The 19,804-nt window shown below is 60.6% G+C and overlaps 6 protein-coding genes and 2 non-coding genes across 8 annotated transcripts; 4 read left to right on the top strand and 4 right to left on the bottom strand.

The window, feature by feature from the left end:
* Positions 1-2,351: 2,351 nt before the first annotated feature.
* Positions 2,352-4,444, bottom strand: VTJ83DRAFT_2917 (uncharacterized protein; the record flags this gene model as incomplete). Its single annotated transcript, XM_071009240.1, has 3 exons — positions 2,352-2,490; positions 2,842-3,080; positions 3,245-4,444. 3 exons carry the CDS (start codon positions 4,442-4,444, stop codon positions 2,352-2,354), a joined length of 1,578 nt encoding a protein of 525 aa, XP_070866798.1.
* A 1,017-nt stretch (positions 4,445-5,461) lies between these two features.
* VTJ83DRAFT_2916 (uncharacterized protein) lies at positions 5,462-6,619 on the bottom strand (the record flags this gene model as incomplete). Its single annotated transcript, XM_071009239.1, has 2 exons — positions 5,462-6,204; positions 6,265-6,619. The coding sequence occupies 2 exons, from the start codon at positions 6,617-6,619 to the stop codon at positions 5,462-5,464; spliced, it is 1,098 nt and encodes a 365-aa protein (XP_070866797.1).
* A 1,513-nt stretch (positions 6,620-8,132) lies between these two features.
* On the top strand, positions 8,133-8,224 carry VTJ83DRAFT_t80. Its single transcript has one exon. It is a non-coding gene; the product is annotated as a tRNA-Glu (tRNA).
* Positions 8,225-8,832: 608 nt separating this feature from the next.
* VTJ83DRAFT_2915 (uncharacterized protein) lies at positions 8,833-10,204 on the top strand (the record flags this gene model as incomplete). The annotated part of the gene is made up of 4 exons (XM_071009238.1): positions 8,833-9,144; positions 9,392-9,616; positions 9,727-9,981; positions 10,094-10,204. 4 exons carry the CDS (start codon positions 8,833-8,835, stop codon positions 10,202-10,204), a joined length of 903 nt encoding a protein of 300 aa, XP_070866796.1.
* Positions 10,205-10,565: 361 nt separating this feature from the next.
* On the top strand, positions 10,566-10,650 carry VTJ83DRAFT_t81. The gene has a single exon. It is a non-coding gene; the product is annotated as a tRNA-Lys (tRNA).
* A 543-nt stretch (positions 10,651-11,193) lies between these two features.
* Positions 11,194-12,353, top strand: VTJ83DRAFT_2914 (uncharacterized protein; the record flags this gene model as incomplete). Its single annotated transcript, XM_071009237.1, has 3 exons — positions 11,194-11,361; positions 11,415-12,245; positions 12,309-12,353. The coding sequence occupies 3 exons, from the start codon at positions 11,194-11,196 to the stop codon at positions 12,351-12,353; spliced, it is 1,044 nt and encodes a 347-aa protein (XP_070866795.1).
* A 1,454-nt stretch (positions 12,354-13,807) lies between these two features.
* On the bottom strand, positions 13,808-16,996 carry VTJ83DRAFT_2913 (uncharacterized protein; the record flags this gene model as incomplete). Its single annotated transcript, XM_071009236.1, has 4 exons — positions 13,808-15,250; positions 15,345-16,055; positions 16,208-16,732; positions 16,862-16,996. 4 exons carry the CDS (start codon positions 16,994-16,996, stop codon positions 13,808-13,810), a joined length of 2,814 nt encoding a protein of 937 aa, XP_070866794.1.
* Positions 16,997-17,467: 471 nt separating this feature from the next.
* Positions 17,468-18,964, bottom strand: VTJ83DRAFT_2912 (uncharacterized protein; the record flags this gene model as incomplete). The annotated part of the gene is made up of 1 exon (XM_071009235.1): positions 17,468-18,964. One exon carries the CDS (start codon positions 18,962-18,964, stop codon positions 17,468-17,470), a length of 1,497 nt encoding a protein of 498 aa, XP_070866793.1.
* Positions 18,965-19,804: the final 840 nt, after the last annotated feature.

Here is a 19,804-nt window from a genome sequence, read left to right as displayed (position 1 = left end):
CAGGCTGACCCCGCTCGTCGGCATCTTCGGGGGGGGGGGGGAGTGAAGTGACACGCCTCCCACCGCAAGCCAACGAGCTAACGAGACCCTCTGCCTGATGGGGTTCGCCGCATGCATGCTCAACAGCGGCAGCGCTTCCGAGGGCCTGGTTGATTGGAAACTGCATGTTCCGGGGTTGTGGTGCCACCAATGGCCGTCGTCACTGAAGAACGGGACAATCGATGGTTTGCGCAGTGTTGGAACCGCCAAGGGCCTGGCGTGTGTCCTGATGCGACGCCAGAACGCCGGCAGTGGCCGGTGCGCCGGGGGGGAGGGGGGCAGATGCATATCAATGCATATCAGCCAGGCTGGGCGCTGAACCGAGAGCCTGGAATCGGATCATGCGCATGGCGTTGGTTGGTGGGTGGAATCCGTGGGGTTTCCCAAATCGGGTGAAGTTTGTCACCAAAAAGCGTCAACGCAGGGGTCCGACGACGAACTGCCCAGGAAGACGAGTGGGAACTTTGAAGCGGCCGAGCTGCACATGTGAGGCCAGAGAGGCTGTTGTCTGTGGAGACGCAGGGCTGAAGAATTCTGAATGCATTCCTCATGCTAGGTATCTACCTATCCATCCATCCTACCGTACCTATGCTGTGAGTACGGTGTAGTTACTTGGGAGCTAATGTTAGTCACCGGCCTCTGCTGTTCCACCCCCCAACGCGTGTCGTCACCAGGGCCACAACACAACACACCAGCCCATGCGCAGAAAAAGAACGGGGTGCCAGGCCCGTGTAACGATCCCACCCTAGAGCTAGTTATTAATTACCAGGCACGCTTCATTCCCTCAAGATGCATCCGTTGCATTCGCTAAAACCACGCCGCCATCGCCTATCTAGATAGCTATCCACTCGGTAGGATGGTTCAGCACCCAGCCTCCACATGACAAGGTGTTGTTTGTCTTCCGTGGGGTATCTAGTGGAATGAGATACCTTACGACCAATATACCAACCGAAACGCCCTCGTTAAGCACAGAAGAGAAAAAAAAAGAATGAACGTGAAGAGAATATCCAGCCTCCTCGACCCCTTCCACAACTCCTAGCTTCATCCCTCTCAAGCTTCCTCCAACCCCCCCCCCCCCCCCCCAAAACCCTTCTTCCTTCTCGTGGTCTTGGTCGCCACATTCGCCCTCGTTGCCTGTCTCCTCTGTCCCCGCCCCTGCGCATCTGCATCAGCAGCCGCATCGGCATCGGCATCGGCATCCACCCGAACCACCTCCACGCCCTTCTCTCTCCCCTCCTCTTCCCCAACCACCCTCGAGTCGTTGCCCCTTTTCATATCGTTTCAGAATGTCTTGAAGAAACCTACCTATTCCCCCATCCCGCCTCGTTGTCTTGATTCCTTGCTTTTCGTGCATTCATAGTAATTACTCTGTCACTGTCATTGGCTGAACCCGCCATGACCGAACACAGCACAATATCATGGGGCCCAGTCCCAGGCGAGGACTCTGCGAACCGATTCTGGAAGATAAAGCTCCCCCGGGCCAGCCAGAAGACAAAGGGTCGGGGTTTCTTTCACTCAAGGATCGTTGTTGCTGTTGGCAACACCTCTGAAATTAGGAATCATTTCTTCTCTTTGATTCTGCTGGGAACCGGAACCGTTTTTCTTGGCTGGATCGATAGCCGTTCCTTTGTGTGACGAGAAGAGCTCGAGACGCCAGGCGGAGGTGAAAGTGCTCAGCAGAGATTCGAGGAGGATAAGAATAGCCTTCATTTTGGAGGGTTTGAATGGGTGGAAGGAATCGTAATAGTCCTTGACTCAGGGAGGTGTTAGGTACGCTGATGATAAACAATAGTAGGCTGCTAGGTTGTGTTGGAGATGTGAAGCTGGACCTTCAACGGTTGATCAGCGTCTTGCATACTCTTCTTTCTACCTTCTCTATACACCCCGAGACAGACGACACACTTCATCCTCCTTGGCCGTTTATAGTCCTCCAAACACCCCGGGAAATGCGACTCGCTCCCTTGGTTTCCTCTTGCCAACCACCCCGTCTCGCCCTCCAAGAACGTCACAAAGGCCGCTCCCTTGAAGCTTCGACGCACCCTGCCCAGCATCTTCAGCACCGTCAGCACCTGCCCCTTCTTCTGAACCCACCTATCCAGAACCTCCTCTTTCTTCAGCCCCCCTCCCACCGGCGGTCCCTTGCGCCTCCGACCAGAAAGTGCAGCTCTTCGTCTCGAACGCCCAGCGCGCAATCCCCCTTGGCGCTTGACGCCCTTCAGCAGGGTTTTGGTGACGGGTCTGTCCTCGGCACCGGCCGGGAGGCGGAGGGCCGGGGCCAGCGGGATCTGAGCCGTTTTTCCGCGCGGGCTCGTTCAGCCCTGGAGGCGTTGGACGACCCCTGGCAGGTCGGCTTCGTGGTCTTCAGCTTCGTCATTTTCGTGCCCGGCGTTGTCTTTCTTATCTTCTCCGTCTTCTTCCAGGTCGATGGGGCTTGTCTGCGCGCCGGCGCCTCTGGGTTGGCCGCCGGCGGGGGTCCCGCTCTGCCGTGACAGGGTCAAGTCGATGGGGTTCGGTCATGCGCCGGGTTAGGCTGGCGTGCCGGGTTGACCCGGGGCCGTGGTCGATGCCTGACCAGACAGATTCGAAGGGCGGCCTGCCGCAGGCGGGCGCGCTCGCGGCGTGTCGATGTGTAGGCGTTTTCCGGGGCGCCCGCTGGGAGTCGGCAACGATCGTTTCCCAAAGGCTCCGGGCACGCCAGGGGGAAATCCCGGGCGCGGCGGCGTCCTCGGCGGTCGCGATGCAGCGGTGGGCGTCGCGACCGGTTGGCCAGCCCATGGCGTCTGCAGCGTTCGTGGCCCGTACGGTCCGTACCCGACGGCCATGGTAAGATGCTCGCGTGTGAACCACGGCTGCACGGTAACGCCGGGGATCGACTTTGGGTTGGAGCGGTAATGGTGCTTGGGCCCGTCGCCCGCGAAGCGGCCTGTCCGCTCGCATGTCTCGAGGTGATACTTCCTGGTGGCCTGCAGCGTCAGGCGCGGTAGTCTAAACTCGTAGGCGTAGTAGTCGTTGGGTACCATCGGTTGGTAGTGATTTTCGTTCTGGCCGCCGCAAACTGTTGATTAGCACAGAGTCTCGGGCTTCAGATGACCGCAGCCACCACTGCGACCCAGGGGCACAGGGGCAGCACGGGCCAAAATGTCATCATAGCAATCGTATTCGCGGCACTGCCTGGCTCCTGGGCAGTAAGGAGACAACGACGTACAATGTAGCAGAGGAAGATATGGCGAGCATTGAACGGCCCAAAGGTTTTCATGTCGTACACCTTATCGGCCCGCTCCCGCTTCTTCGACGAGCCGTACTTGTATACAACCAGAAAGACGCCATAGACGTCGGCTGTCAGGAACCCGACATCTTGGCTCACCCAACACCCAGGGAGCTGTAGCATCTCCCACAGGTTCACAGGTCCCTGCCAGCTGCCGCCTTTGCTGGTCGCCCTGGTCATCTGTTGGCTCTGGAGTTCACGCGTGTAGAACTCGTGCCGTGGGTGGTCCTTATCGAGGACGGCGCGCTCGAGATAGCTGAGATGTTCGGCCTTCACACGGAGCCAGGCGCGGGGCGTGCCGTAGAGGAGAAGGGCGATGGACACCCAATAACACTGACCCCCCTCAATGTCGATGCCGCCCGTGGCGTTGCTCCATTGGTTTCGATGCTTGAGGAACACCACCTCCTCCACCATGGGGAACCCTTTGACCAAGGTGGTTGAGTCGCCGCCATGCTTGCTTCGGACATAGCCCGTCCACGCGGGCCCGTGGAGCATCTGCTCCAGGTCTCTGTACTCCTTGTTCTGGGCCTCTTGCATCTCTTCTCCAAAATACCGACCCACCCACTCTTGATACCCCAGCTTTTGCCGAACACTCCGAAGCTCCAGCCTCAGCGGCGTGTTGGGCCCAGCCACCATCTGACCACGGCCGCCATCGCCGCCGTCGTTGTCGTCATCGTCGATGAGATCGATCACGTCTGTCTTATCGCCTGCATCCTTGTTGCTGGTGACCTCCTTGGTAGCCGGTCCGGCAGTCGCTAGCTTAGCGAAAGCCGGGCCCAAGGGGTCGATGCTCCTCTTTTCATCCCGGTGATCGCGGAGCCGCTTGAGCAACGACTGGGTGACACCGGGAGAGCCCCCGTTGCCGCCGCGGAGGTCCAGGTCGGTGGCCGGTTCCCAACCGCCCCCGACTTGGGGGGCAATCTGAGATGAGCGTTTTACCTGGCGGCGGTCGTACAGGCCTACCGTATGGATCGAATAGGCATGCTCGCCTGGATCCAGTAGAGCCTTGGGCCGGCGGATGGTGTTGAGCTCGAGCTGGTAAAATTTGCTAATGAGCCACTCCTTGTGCCCAGAGCTCAGGCGGTTGTCGAACCAGGCGTCGACCCCCGCGGACCCGGCAGGAGATGGTTTCGAACCCATGATGTAAATTTTGGTCGTAGGGGCATTTCAGGAGCTTGCTTGCACAGCATCTTGTCCAAGGAACCGTGAGATGCTGTGAATTCAACGGAGGGTATGCCACGGTCTTCAGGGGGGGGCGAGACACAAAGACTCGACACGCTGACCGGGAGCCGGATCCGTACACACGGTGTATGGGATCGTCAAGGGAGGCGGCTGTATGCGATGAAAACGGCGTCGTAAAACACGGCGAAAGATTCTTTGTGCCACGTCTGTTGTTGGCATGTACTGAGCGGTCGCAGGGTCTTTCCTACGCCAAGGCCATCCTCATAGGGACATGCAGCAATCTGGACTGTGGTAATTAGCTACCATAGTCCAGAGGTCATCCCAGGCTGCCCAGAGACCGAGCCTGCATATGCTTCAACGGTCATGATCAATACCATCGCACTACCCGAACGTGTAGAGGTGATAAAGACTAGTTACTTCCATGGTGAACTGTATCCTCAGTAGCTCGGTGCGTTTCACATTCCAAACAACAAAGAGGCGATATACTGTGGAAGTACAGGACAGCTGGCCCTCGCCGCGAAACATATATGCGGACAGTAGCCTTTTTTCTTTTCTTACTGCATGCGAGAGAGAGGTGCTGCTATGTGGTGCCGCGAATATGAAAAGCTGTAAACGCCTGTGGTATTAATGTTCTAAACAAACTTCTATGAAATGGCTAACAGCAGACCAGCTATCGCGACCAACCCAATACCCTCCCAGTTCTAATGTCACTCATTTGTGTGTATTAGTCAGTGCTGTATTCCCATCCACTCTTCCCTTGATGAATCCGCTCTGTGGGTATCTTCCATGCGATGAATTTCCCGTATTGAATCCAAACAATCTCCATGCAAAACGCCTAAATCCCAACGCCAACCCAACCCTTCCCAGCTCCTTCGGTCACAACGACCACCCACCGTACTTCCCTGCTGCGGCTTCGGCGTCTTGCGGGAGGGAGCGGGCGACAGCCAGTCATGTTCTTGCGGTGGGTGGGTGCTGTCACGCAGGGGCCATGCCATTGGCGGCAGAGGGAGGGACCGTCGTCATGGCGGTGCCGTCCGGAGTGCCGAGGAGCTCGACGGGGTAGCGCCAGCGGAAGCCGTGCTTGAGCCAGAGCCTGACGCGTGTGCCGGCGCTGAGGCTCTTCCAGTAGTTGCGCATGAGCGCCTGGTCCCCCGGCCTGCGGGCGTCGGCCTTGCGGGTGAGCAAGATGAACCACAGGCTGAGCAGGCACCAGGAGATGGTGCCGAGGCGGAGGGCGGGCTTGCCCAGCATGAGCCGGCGGAACCAGAGATACGACTCGATGAAGCCCAGCAGAAACAGCGACGGGATGACCGCGGCGATGACGATGAGCCACGTCGCAAGCTCGACGCAGCCCGTGCGGACGGTGCACATGGTCAAGTCGTAGTCGTCGTCGCCAGTGTAGGGCCCACCGCCGTGGCCGGTGGTGCTGGGACCCCAGCGCTCGGCGCCTGTGGCGGTAGGGTTGCGGCAGTTCTTGACGTCGTACGTGTAATCCCACCCGCTTTTGGGGTGGGGAAGTCGGGAAGATGGGACGTTTGTGCGATCGATGATGTAGGTAAAGTACGTGTGCGTCTCGCCGCGGTAGGATCTGGCGGTCGTGGCGGTGCTCAAGACCGAGATGTAACGTGTGACGTCGTCCGGCACGTGGACGCGCCCGTACGTTGCGACGACGAAGGGCGTTGGGCAGCTGGTCGGGGCCGTCATGGTGTAGGAGACGGCTGGGGCGCATGGTCAGCACAACGACATGGCCGGGGAAAGGCGTTTCTGCCGAGACATACCGTAGTACGTAAAGACGTTGGTGTTGCGCGTGCTCGTCTCCGCCGTGAACAGGTCGGACGAGGGAACGGCGCCAGGGGGCAGGAAAACGCTCACGACTTCCAGGTCCAGGTACGAAAAGCCCAGTGTCCTCGTGGAGACGGGCTTGGCAGTGGGCGTCACGGTAGGGTTGACTGTCAGGGTGCTGGTGTACGTGTAGGTGTTGCAGTTGTCAGAGCAGGTTGACGGGTACACCTGCGGGACCAAGGTGTAGACGTAGTAGCTTGTGACCGTGTAGAACATTTCGGCGAGCGCGGGCTGCAGCGTCGCCACGAAGATGGCGACGCGCGCCATGGAAGGTCGGGTGCCTATCCTCATGGTGTTGTCTTGTCTCTTGAACGGCAGCAAAGCGAGAGGGTGGTCTGCAGTAGAAACCCCCAAAGGCGCGCCTCGATCGAAGGAGGCTGCCCTAGGCTTTTTTCTTCATGCCTTGAGCGTGCTTGAGAGTCTGGTCGGAAGACATCCGCATGCACAAGTAGGACATGGTTCGCGGAACGAGTTACATCGGCCCATCTCTGGGGCCCATCTTGGCGAACTTTGAGATTGTCCGGCTTCGGTTGACAGGCTGACAGCGACCGCTCAGATGGTAACGAGCAAGCGGCCTTGTTTTACGCAGTACGCTCATGTCCTGAGGTGTATTGACAACCCTTGCAACCGTTGCAACCAGCGATGGAGGGCCACCGCCACAAGGGAACGGAGCGGCAGGGCTGTAAGACTCGGTCGGACCCCATGCCGGCGACAGAGGCGCATGCTCAACTGCTCGGGGTGTGATTATCCCACGCCAAACCAGAGTCGGCGTCATTGGTGCGCGAGTCCTGCAAGGTACATACTATACAATAATAATACATCTCAGGGGTCCGGCAGGCGGGTCAGATCGATCTACGAGACGTCACCCGGCTGCGAAATGATACCGAGCGAAAAGAAAAGCATCTCTTTTGCGCCAGAGCGCGACGTCTCGTCCAGAAAGCCTCGGGCGAATGCCTCAACCATAGTTCAGCCCAAAGGAGCATCCCAAGCCACACGGGGCATGTTGGCCGACAACCACCTAAGATTGGGCTAACAAGGCCTAAGAAGCGCTACCGCTGCATTGCGGCGCAGCCGACAACAAACCAGGGTGGCACGGCATTGTACGCAGTATGCGTGATGGTTCGCTTCTGCTTTTTGCATTCTGCCGCAGGGACGCGGCATGCTCCCTCCACGGGAGAGAAGTACCAACAACTGACAACAACAGAGATACTTTCATGGGACCCAGACGCCACGGGATCAAGACGGCATCTGAGATTACATGGCAGGGCTGGGAACTACAGAGAGATCCGTACTTCTGCCCTAACTATTACCGACCGCTGTCTTGTGTGGTCCTTGAACTACTACGTTCAATACTTGGTATGACTACCAGATGCGACCTTCCGGGCACTGTTACATCAGCCTGACAGCCGAACATGCTCCAGACAGCCTTACGCTCTGTCGCTCTCTACCCGTAACATTGCGTAATTCGAGTCGTTCCTCGGCCAGATCTAGGCGTCCAGATGCCCCGATCGTAACAATCAATTCGATCCGGCAGCTTGTTGCTGATGCAAGGCACGTAGTTCGACACGGTAGAACTCAGCATAGGGTATCTATCTCGTCGACACTAGCACCTGCCTACACGTAACCAATGTTTTGAACGGGTAGTACTGCATTCCCCTCGGCCCCTCGGTGTGATGTGTTTACCTTCAGAACCATGATAAGCGACACGGCCTACGAAAAAGGAGCACCGTTGCCCGAGAACGCCATTGTGAAAAGGTGGAGTCCGGCCGCCTACCACCACAGATCGGAAACCACATCTGATTCGTCGGGTATGGTGTAGCGGTAACATCGTTGACTCTCACTCCTCAGGAGTGACTGCTCTCTCAACAGCCCCGGGTTCGACTCCCGGTATCCGAGTCACTTTTTGCACGATCACATCATGTCGAGTCCGTGTGAAAGCCCAACCGTGCCACCACGTTGGGGTCATATTTTTTTCTTTTTTTTCTTTTCTTTTCTTTCTTTTTTTATTTATCTTTTTTTCTTTCTTTCCTTCTTTTTTTCTTTCTTCGCTTCTTGCTTTTATGACCCCAACCATTCGACAGCGTATGTAAGCTTCCCACTTGAGTCTTTACGAGGTGATCCGGCAGGGGAGAGGAACAAATCACTGACTACCTCCGTGATCCTGGAAGATTGGGCATCTCCGTTGTCCCGTCGAGCATCTAGGCCCCGGCCATGACGTCAGACTGCCTGCTCACACGGAACCCCTCAGGGCACGAGGTGCTCATCACATCCTGTGTAGATGAGTAAAGACTAGGTAAGCTTACCTACCGTACCCGACGACGGCATGTGATCGTGGACATCTCTCGAGGTGAAAAAGCCAGACCCCTTGCACCATCTTCCGAGGGTCTCTGTTCTTCCCACCACCAACCTGCCCGCTCATCCAACCTCGCCCTGGCCGTGTGTCTTCGTGCCGTGTTCCGTGTCCAAGTCCAGAAAAAGAGACCTTGATCGCCAACCAAACCGCCATGGGCAACCAAGCCAAGTCCACGGCCCGCCGGCGCAGAAGCAGCGGCGGCGGCAATGGCGGCAGCGACAAATCCTACGGCCTGCCGCCGTCGCCTCCCGCCTCGGAGTCTGCTCGCGACCCCAGGGGTTACGGCCCCGACGTCGGCTTCGCCATCGCCGTCCCCGGCTGCTCTGCCACTTCGGAACGGCTTCAGGCGGTGCACGCCGAGGCGAGGATCCCGAAGCCGGCCATCGCGCGCGCGAACGTGGCCGTGTCGACGGAGGTGCCTGAAGGGAGCGCGGAGAGCAGAGAGGAGGGGCGGAAGGATCTTGTAAGTTTTTGTGCGCTTGCCCACGGCGTATGGTTTTATTTTTTTTGTTTCTTGTTGATAGCTATTCATTATGCGTGTCTTGGTCCCCATGGGTTATGGTGGTTGCTGCCGTTGCACGATGTGTTGCTTCACGTACATTGTTGATTCCCGTGGGTGACGTTGTCATGCGTCACATCAACGCCGCTCGCAAAGATTGAACATGCATGGACATGCATGCTCATATCCGTTGACTAACACGACGCACAAGACCGTTCTTCAGCAGCACGTCCTCTTCTGGGATCGCGACCGCGACGGCCACATCTCCCCGTGGGACACATACAGGGGGTTTCGCGACCTGGGCTTCAGCGTCTTGTTCTCTCTGCTTTCCGCGATCATCATCAACGTCAGCTTTTCGTACCCGACGCGGCTCGTCTTTACGGTGATTCCGGATCCGCTGTTTCGGGTGTTTGTGGGAGGCATTCACAAGGCCAAGGTGAGAAGCTCCCCTCTTGCGTATCTATTTCGGTTGGTTGGTGGGCTGGTCGGCTGGCTGGCAAGTTGACAGACTGGCCGGTCGCGGGCCACCCCCCTGCGTTGTTACAGCACGGCTCCGACAGTGGCACGTACGACCTCGAGGGCCGGTTCGTGCCGCAAAAGTTCGAGGACATGTTCTCCAAGTGGGACAAGGACGACACGGGGTCCCTGTCGGCCCGCGAGCTGTGGGACATGCTCGCCGGGCACCGTCTTGCGGTCGATCCGTTCGGGTGGTCTGCTGCCATGTTTGAGTTCGGGACCACCTGGCTGCTGGTGCAGGAGAACGGGAGCGTGTCGAAGGAGGATCTGCGTCGCACATACGATGTAGGTTCATTCGACCTAACGAACAAAACCCCCTCCCCCTTGGTGGTTTACGTTAGGCTGCCTCGCGTCCATGTCGTGTCGTCTTTCAAGAAGCCGTGCTGACATCCGCAAGGGAACCATCTTCTGGAAGATCAAGGAGGCCAGGGAGCGAGGCGAGTGGCATAAGGGGTACGGCTTCCGGGACCTGGTAGCTTCCGTCAAGAGGAAGATCAAGATATGGTGAAAATAAGGGCAAGGGCTTTTCGTGATGACTTTGCTTGGGCTTTGCCGAGAGAGATCGTCAACGTGGTACCTGGGCTAACAGGCAGCTCGAGGCTGCTGGGTCGCATTGCTGTTCAAGAACATGATCATCGAGAGAAGCAAACATCGTGTTGGGGAGAGGAGAGGGCAACCGGAGATTCAAGACTGTAGAGTTCTTTACTACCTGTTTGATGAATATAAGACGCAACATGTCTTCAGTGCCCTTTTGTCTCTGAAAGCGTTGTTTTTCTCTGCGCTGCTGGGTCGTCCAAGGTTGGGCGTTCCCTGCAACCGGCCACCACAAGAGCTCCGACTTGGCCCCGCAGCAGCAACAATCACTAGCCGCCCGGCTAGCTCAATCGGTAGAGCGTGAGACTCTTAAAAGAGGTCACCATCTCAAGGTTGTGGGTTCGACCCCCACGTCGGGCTCAATTCCCGGCCAACGATGGCTTCAATTTTTTCCCCCCCTTTTCCTTTTTTTTTGTGTCTTTGATATGATTTTTCTTTTCTTCGACCTTGTTCCTTTGGCTTCTAGTAATGGTTTCAACGCTTGCAAAATCCCACCATCCGCATCAGCTTTTCTCCACCGGATCACCATCATTAGTAATGCTCCCTGTGGAGCAGCCGCTGATCTTGTGCCAGCGGCCGCGAAACGATATTCCGGCTCTCCTGCTACAACCTGGTCGCTTGCAAGCAAGGCTTGAGAACGTAGTCCCGCTGGTTTGTAAGACCCACATGGTACCGGAGACTGGGTAGGTGGTATGACGTCTCATCTTCAGGGATGCTGGAGCGATGGGAGTGGATATATTCTGAGCGGACCTGAAAGAAGTGTTCCCACTGCTCCGTTGAGGCCGATGTAAAGAAGCGCGTAGTTAGAACGCTGTCTTGCTACACCACGCCTTGCTTCGTTCCTCTTGCAATTCTCCCGCTCGGACTCGTTGTTCTGTGTTCCTTTGCCCAGCTTCGCTCACCATGTCTGTCCCCGCCACCCAGAAGCAATGGGTCATCGAGGCCTCGGGCAAGGAGTTTGAGACGCTCGTCTTCCAGGAATCCGCCCCCGTGCCCCAGGTCGGCGACGACCAGGTCCTCGTGCGCTTCCGCGGCGCCTCGCTCAACTTCCGCGACCTCCTCATCGCCAAGGTTCGTTCGTCCGTTGCTCTTGACGGCCCAGCAGCCCCGTTAACTCGGTCCAGGGCAAATACCCCTTCCCGCTCCGGCTCCCCGTGGTCGCGGGCTCCGACGGCGCGGGCGAGATCGTCGCCGTCGGCCGCAACGTGACCCGGTGGAAGGCCGGCGACCGCGTCGTGACGCTCTTCAACCAGGGCCACCAGCGCGGGCCCGTGACCCCGGCGGCGGCCCAGACCGGCCTGGGCGGGTGCATCGACGGCACGCTGCGGCAGTACGGCGCGCTGAGCCAGGACGGCCTGGCGCGCGCGCCCAAGCACCTCGGCTTCGTCGAGGCGGCGACGCTCAGCTGCGCGGCGCTGACGAGCTGGAACGCGCTGTTTGGGCTGCGGCCGGTGCGCAAGGGGGAGAGCGTGCTGGTGCAGGGCACGGGCGGCGTCAGCCTGTTCGCGCTGCAGTTCGCCAAGGCCGCCGGCGCCGCCGTCATCGCCACCACGTCCTCGCCGGCCAAGGCCGAGGTCCTCCGCAAGCTCGGCGCCGACCACGTCATCAACTACAAGACGGACCCCAAGTGGGGCGAGACGGCGCGCGCGCTGACGCCCGACGGCGAGGGCGTGCACCACGTGATCGAGGTCGGCGGCGAGGGGACGCTGACGCAGAGCCTGGCGGCCGTGCGCATGGAGGGCGTCATCTCCATCATCGGCCTGCTCACGGGCGCGAACCCCAAGGACAGCTTCATGGAGACGCTCGCGCGGGTATGCACGGTGCGGGGCGTCTACGTCGGGTCGCGCGAGCAGCTCGAGGAGATGGTGGCGTTCATGGAGGAGCACGAGATCCGCCCCGTCGTGGACGAGAGGGTGTTTACGCTCGAGGAGACCAAGGAGGCGTACGAGTACATGGTGAGTCCGACGCCCCTGCCGCCGCCGCGGCTTGAGAGCGGCCATGCTGACCACGAGAGACAGTGGGCGGCCAAGCACTTTGGCAAGATCGGGATCAAGATCGACTGAGGAGCTGGGAGAAACGGTCTCGGCGGCTTGCAGAATGCGCCATGTATGTACCTACGGCTCAAGGCACTGACGAACAGGTACTCCGTACGCAGGGGCAAAAGGTAGTATGAATACCACCCCCTCCATGGCAAATACTAGGATTGGGTTTGGCATGCACTTGGGTCGCTGGAGGGCCGTGGTCGTCGGGTTCGGCCCGGGGACCCTTTATCCATACACGCCCGCTTTCCTCACCCGGACGGCTTTTGCTTTCGTAGCTTGCAACCATCTGCTGCAAAGATGCTCCCGTTTTGGATCGGTGGTCGGTTGGCTGCGTCCTGTACTGCAGTCCGGTGTACCAGGTGATGGGTTCCTTCGTCGCCGGTCTTTCTCGCGACGATGCACATCCAGCAGAAGGACGAGATGCGTGATGGCCACACCGCGTGTAGCGTTGAAGAAGAAGACGCTTGGATGGTTTCGTAAGCCGACTTCATCAAGCCCTTCGACTCATTCACCGTCACGCTTCTGCTCGATATCTCGTCAGCCATCCTGGCGGGTATGGGTATGTTTGGCTCCGGTGGCGACCAAGGTGCGTGATGTCATCCTAACCGCCCGCCGGCTCCTCCCGAGGAATTGTCAGCCGGTCCACAACGACGAGGAGGAGGAAGAAAATCAAAGTCCAATCCACGAGGAACGCGGCGGAGAGAGGCCCCTCGATAATATCGCAGCGGAGTCTTGGTTTCGCTCGGCATGGCTTGCGGGCCTTGCGCAGACATACGATTGGGAAGAGGGCTAAGAGCAGGATTACTTACCGATGGCTTTGTCGCGCCATGGCGTCTTTTGTCTTGGACACCAGCGACATTCAGCGCCAAGGGTGCTTCGAGATTGGAGCGTTGTACGATTCTGGTCAGGGGCCAGGGGTCTGCTGGAGATTTGGAAATAATACTGTAAGTAAATAATAACATGAGGAGGGTCGCCTGCGCCATAGCATGTCCCACCAATCAACACGGCCCGCGGTGCTTTGGCTCTGGCCTGCGGACAGGCCGAGATGGCCGTGTTTGGGCGGGATTTCACGTCGAAGCATGTATTTATATCGGCGGGATGGAGAGTGGCACTCCTGCATCGTCTGGTAGGAACCGAAATGGTTCAAGCAATATTACAGGCCCAGGCCGGAGGGCTGGGATGTTTCCAATGCCATTGTTAGGTGGTTGGGAACACGGGACGGATGGACAGACTGCGTCGAACCATGCATGTTCACTGCCTTCTCGACGACGGCCGTGCTCGAGGGAGGAGGATGGCAATGGCAGGTACTCTGCACGAGCTCCCACGCAGCGTCGAAATGACCGTCCAAGCATCGTCGTCTCCCAGCCCGGCATAACACACCTCGAAAAAGCAGGACGGAAAGCCTCACACAGCCCAGAGCCCCCCCCCCCCCCCTTATTCATCATGGGTCTCCCATCTCCCCAGCTCCTTATTCCCTACTCCTTCTCCTTGAAAAACCCCCTCAACCCGGCCATCAGCCCCGGCAGGCCTTTGTGCTCGCTCCCGTCCACCATCCCGGCCCGGATCCACCCCGGCAGCTTCTCGCGCACGCGCGGGAGGGCATAGCGCCGGTCGACGAGCACCACGGCCGCGTAGTCGCCGCGGTGCCGGATCGCGCGGCCGATGGACTGGTTGACGGCGCGCATGCAGGCGTTTTCGTAAAAGGACTGGGCCGCCTGGCGGGCGCGGGCGCGGTCCTGGGCGCTCGGCGGCGCCTTCTTGGCGGCCTGTCGGGCCTGCGCATCGGGCGCCGTCGCCGGGGGGTCGTTGGTCGTTTGCTGCTGCTCCCGCTCCGGGCCCTCGAGCGCCGCCGTCTCGACGTACTCGAGCCTCGCCTTCCACTCGGGCGAGTGCGCGTTGGGGTACGGCAGGCCGACGACGACGACGCACCGGCCGAGGCGGTCCGCAAAGTTGATGCCCTCGGAGAGCTTGCCGCCGACGACGCTGAGCAGGAGCGCGCCGCCGGGCTTCCTCGCGGGGGTCCCCGCGGGGGTCCCCGCGGGCGGCAGGAGGATGGCCTCGCCGTAGGCCCGCAGGAGCTCGTCCGTGTCGCCGCCGCGCTCCTCGCAAAACACGGCCTTCCGGGCCGCCAGCCGCTCCCAGAGGGGCTGCGCCTGGTGCGGGTCGGCGGCGTCCTGGCCCCGCCACGCCCGGACCACGTCCTCCAGGTACTTGTAGCTGGGGAAGAAGACGACGACGCCGTCCGGGACCGCGGCGCAGAGGTTCAGCAGCGCCAGGCCCAGCTGGCGCATCATGCCCGCGTCGTTGCGCTTCTGGAAGCTGAACTCGAACGCGCCCTCGTGCGCCGCCGCGCCTGGCGGCTGCCCCGCCGGAGGCGTGGGCTTCACCCCGGCCAGCACCCATCCGAACAGGTTCTCGCGGGGGATGACGTGGCCGCAGCTCAGCGTCGTGATCCTTTCGGGCGGGTGCGTCGGGAAGAGGTGCGTCTTGTAGTCCTCAAAGGGCGACATGGTCCCGCCGGCGAGGATGATGGCGCGGGCGGAGGCGGCGATGGAGGAGAAGGCGTGGGTCGGGGACAAGAGCAGGTAAGACGCTTTGATATCCGGCGGGGCGTTAGGAGTAGAGGAGGAGGAGGGGAGCTTCTCGTAAAAGATGCGGCCCTCGGCGGTGAGGTTGGTGAGGGCGGTGAGGAACGCGACGAGGGTGTGGAGGACGGGCGAGGAGGATGATCGCACGACAGAACCATCTTGCTGCTGCTGCTGCTGCTGCTGCTGCTGCTCTTCCACGTGGGCGGCGTAGGACTCGACCTTGTAGGCGAGCTTGGACTCTTGGATGTAGCTGATGAGCTGGTAGAGGTTGATCTGGTCGGCGCCGCGGGCTTTGAGGAGGGCGCTGGACTCGAGGATCCCTTGGTCGGTCTGCCACCATCAGCCTTCTCTGCTCCGATCGAAGAGAGAGAGAGAGAGAGAGAGAGAAGAGGGAAAAAAAAAAAAAAACGGGCAAAGCCCTCACCTGTCCCCCCAGCAACCCCGTCAAACACTCGCTCAGCGACTCGACGACCCGGCCGACCTGCGCCACCATGACCCGGTTCGCCCCGGTGAGCTTTTTCCCGAAGCGCTTCACGTAGGCCCCGAGCATCTGCCGGGCCTTTCGCAGGTCGGCCAGGCGGATCTCGGCGGCGTGGACGTTGGCGATGGCGTCCATGATGTTGTGCGCCTCGTCGATGATGACCACGTTGCCCTCGAGCTTGATGCCGAGGGCGTCCCTCGCCGACTTTTGCAGCAGCAGCGGGTACGGAAGGGTCACGATCTCGGCGGCGGCGATGGCCGTCCGTGAGGCGTAGTAGGGGCACACCTGCAGATCCTTGCCGATGCGGTGGAGGTCCTCGATGTCCGGGATGGTGGCGAGAGCGGCGTCGCGGAACTCGTGCGTCCGCCCGAGGTTCTCGGCGCTGGGCGCGTAGGGGCAGCGGTCCTTGGACCGGGGCTGCTGCAGCTCGGCGCAGCGGTCGTTGATGGCCGCGACGGAGCCGAGGCGGGACACGGAGGGGTGGATGCACAGCTTCTGGCGGGAGGAGAGGGGGAGCTCCTTGACGGGTTCGGAAGCGGGTTGGTCGTCGGGGTTGGCGAGGAGCTCGGGAGGCACCGAGGGCGGGAAGGCCGGCCGCCGCAGCTCCGAGATGAACTGGGTGATTTGGGAGTGGGTTCGCGAGGTGTAGTAAATCTGGGAACGACAATGGTTCGTTAGCATGGCCAGGGGGGGTGCTCGGACGGAGGGTGGAATATTTCGACCCGGACGTTGACGAGGAGGGCCCTCCGCCGAGACGGCATCATCAGGCATGGCGACACCCAACAAACAACCCGGCATTCGCTCACCTTGACCTTCTCCTCCCCCTCCTCCCCTTCTCCCTCTCCATCCTCCCTCTTCCCGCCCCCCATGCCCACCCTCCTCATCAGCTCCCTCGTCTCCCTGCTCAACCCCGCCAACCCGTCCCCCTTGTCCTCCTCCTCTTGCTCCTCCCAGTCCCGGACCAGAAACTCCCTCTCCTCCTCCCTCTCCCCCAACGCATGCTTCCCCTTCCCCTTCCCTCCACCCTGCTCCTCCTCCTCCCCCTCCTGATCGCCCTTGACCCTCTTGCCGCGCCGCCTCGCCGCCTCCCGCGCGGCCCGCGCCTCCATCTCCTTTTCCCTGCGCCGCGCCCGCTCCAGCGCCCGCTCGCGCTCCTCCCACCTCCGCGCGAGCTCCTCGCGGTGCTTCCGCAGCGCGGCGTCGACCATCCACGCCGGCTCGCCGGCGGCGGCCATCTGCGCGGCGAGGGTGCCGTGGGCGGCGCCGAAGCGCCGGCGGGCGTGGGAGCGGAGCCAGGTGAGCGAGGCGCAGAGGAGGGAGAGGGATTTGCCCTGGTGGGTTGTCCGTTAGCAGCCGGGGTGCTTGTCCGGTCGGGTTGGGTTGAGGGAAAAAGGCGGGAGGAGGCAGGGGGGCTAGCTAGAGGCCGCCGGCACGGAGGCGTGGCGGAGAGGATGACGCACCGTGCCCGTCGGGCTTTCGAGGATGCCGACCTGGCCGCTGCCCTTCTCGAGGATGTCATAGACGGTCCTCATGAAGTCGAGCTGGACGTCGTAGGGCTGGTAGGGATGGTGAAAGTTGGGCGGGATGTCGTCCATGGTGCTTGCGTTCAATCGTCTGTGGTGTTCATGGGCGGTAGGGCGGTATCAGCCCATCCAGCAGGACTCGAGAATTACGATGGATGGTTTGTCTTGCGAAGGCGGACGTCGGAATGCGGGAGGGAGTGAATGAGTAAGAAGAGGTTGGTGGCGTAAGGATTGATCATGCCCAAGTTTCACACGGCGCTGAAAACACATCGACGACTACGCAGTCTTGTTATTCGCTTTCCCATGGAAGAACCGGCTTACATAATCACATCGAATGCCTTGTATCTCTTCATTAGTAGCATGTAATTACCTAGTAGGGTCATCCCGACAACCACCCCCCCAACAACGCCTTGTCTAATTGCTAGTACCATGATACGACCGTGCCAAACGCCTTCAGTCCGATGCCTTTCCTTGATGCTTCCTCCTCTCCTCCCCTTCTCCTCCTCCCGCGTACCTGGGTTCGCCGTACCGCCGAAATCCGCATTACACCTTGAGAATATCCATTTCGTCGTCGTCGTCGTTGGGACACCCGGCGGCGCCGCCCGGGGAGCCCGGGTCGTCGAGGCCAATCTTCAAAAAGTCGTGGTGCAGCGCCTCCTCGGCGCTGATCCTCCTGGCCGGGTCCAGCTCCATGCACCTCGACAGGAAGTCGACGGCCACCTTTTCCTCGTCGGGCAGCTTGGCCTTGGGCTGGTCGCGGCTCCACTGGATGATGGCCTCGAAGCTGAAGCCGGAGCGGCCGACGGTGGGGATGTTGGTCTCGAACATGCAGCCGTGCAGCAGGGCGGTCGAGTGCATGCGCCTCTGGCCAAAGATGGTGGCGATCTCGATCATGGCCTCGACGTCGTCGACCGAGTTGAAAAAGGGGAAGCGGCGCGACAGGATGGTCAGCAGGATGACGCCGGCGCTCCAGACGTCGATCTTGGGCGTCTGCTCGGTGCACTTGAAGAGCACCTCGGGGGCCCGGAAGCCGCGCGTGCCGGCGCGGTTGGCGCGGCGCGACGGGCGCGTGTCCTCGCGCGGGTAGCCGCCCTTGGCGGTGCTCGAGAGGAGCGGGCGGAGCTTGGCCATGCGGGCGGCCGGGTCGTCGTGGCAGACGCAGGGCTTGCCGTCGTAGCCCTCGCGCTCGGCCAGGCCAAAGTCGACGAGGACGCCGCGGCAGGCGACGGGGTCGTACAGGAAGTTGGTGGGCTTGATGTCGCGGTGGAGGATCTTGTGCTTGTGCACGCTGGCGAGGGCGGTGAAGAGGGACCGGAAGTAGGCGGCCATCTGCGGCACCGTCAGGTTGCGAAAGTAGTCGCGGAAGTCGGCGTGGCGGAAGTAGGGGAGGACGGCGACGACCTGGTCGGTCCAGCGGAACGCCGTGATGAGGGGGCACACGGACTGGCAGCCGCGCAGGACGTGGAGCAGCTCGAGCTCGTTGTGGATGCGGCTGGGCGACGACGTGACGTAGATCTTTTTGACGGCCACGTACTTGGGGCGGCGGCGGCGCGCGGGCGGCGGCGGAGGAGGAGGAGGAGGAGGAGGACCGTCGCCGTCGCTGGTTTTGATCGGGGGCGGAGCCCACCTGTCGGCGTCGCGGTCCAGGTCCCACGAGTTGTCGTAGCGGTCGTACTGGAGGTCCTCGGCCTTGTACACGGTCGAAAAGGTGCCCTCGCCGATGCGCTTGATGAGGCGGTACTTGGACCGGAACTCGGGCAGGCAGTTTTGCAGCCGCTCCATGTCGTGGAGAACGTGGCTGCTCGCGTTGGCGTCGTCGTCCGAGTCGGAGTAGTCCGAGTCTTGGACGTCTGGCTCGGCATCCGGGTCGGCATCCGGGTCGGCGTCGGGGTCGGCGTCGGGGTCAGCGTCCGGGTCGTCGTTCAGAGCGCTCTCGTTCATTTCTGTGTCTTCGGTGGAGGGAGCATCTTGGTGGATGCGGAACGAGGTGGTGTTGAAGGCGTCGGCCGCACGGCAGTGCGACGACATGCGGGCCGCCATGGAGGCGGCGTCCTGTCTTGGTTGGAGCGAGCGGAACGGAACCCTAGAGCTTGTCTGTCCGCATCCAGAGCGAGCCGGGCTTGTAGTGTGCCCGGGGGCCGCTGAGCACTCCGTGAGCACCCAAGAGGCTTCCAGCAAGAGGCGTCCGAGAGGAGGCCAAATGGGCAGGACAATCGAACCGGCGAGGCCAAGGTGTTGTTGGTGGGAGAGAAGGACACCCTGAGGAAGAAGGACGGGGCTGGATGCTTGAGGTAGACGAGGCCCGGAGATCAACGGGGCAAGCAAAGGACGGGGGGTATTTCAGGGATAGGAAAAGGCCATGTGCATTGGTGAAAGCTGGAAGCTGAGAGGTGTCGGTGTTGGTGTTGGTGTTGGTGTTGTTGTGTTATTGTTGTTGCTAGCGACAGGTAAGCTGTCGGTCCCGTGCCGTGCCGTGCCGTGGAGGGGTAGGGTTCGCTGTGTCGATGGGCAAAGAAACGGCGCCGGGCGAGGACCCAGTGGGGCCCACCGACTTTTGACGCGCCTTGGACGCGACGGGACTGGCTGCAGCGCCAACTTGGGAAGTCAACAAACACAAAAAGCCGTTGCCAGGTTCCCCACTCCACCCCACTCGTCCCCTAACCCTGGCCCGACCACAGCGATGCCGATGACTAACAGTACAGTACATGATACCTCCATAGGTACGGCACATGCACCGTGTGGAAGCGAGTCCCTGTCGAGAGCAAACCTATTGCAACAAGAAGAGAAGAGAAAAAAAAATCACAAGCAGGGAAGCTTCAAAACAAACAGGAAAGAAACAAGAAGGATAGTACGAGTACATGAAAGGAAAAGAAAGGAAAA

The sequence above is a fragment of the Remersonia thermophila genome, chromosome 3 (genome assembly GCF_042764415.1).
Source record: "Remersonia thermophila strain ATCC 22073 chromosome 3, whole genome shotgun sequence".
NCBI classification, from domain to species: Eukaryota; Fungi; Ascomycota; class Sordariomycetes; order Sordariales; family Chaetomiaceae; genus Remersonia; species Remersonia thermophila.
The sequence above is the reverse complement of the archived record's forward strand: the minus strand, read 5'-3'. Positions and strand labels throughout refer to the sequence as shown.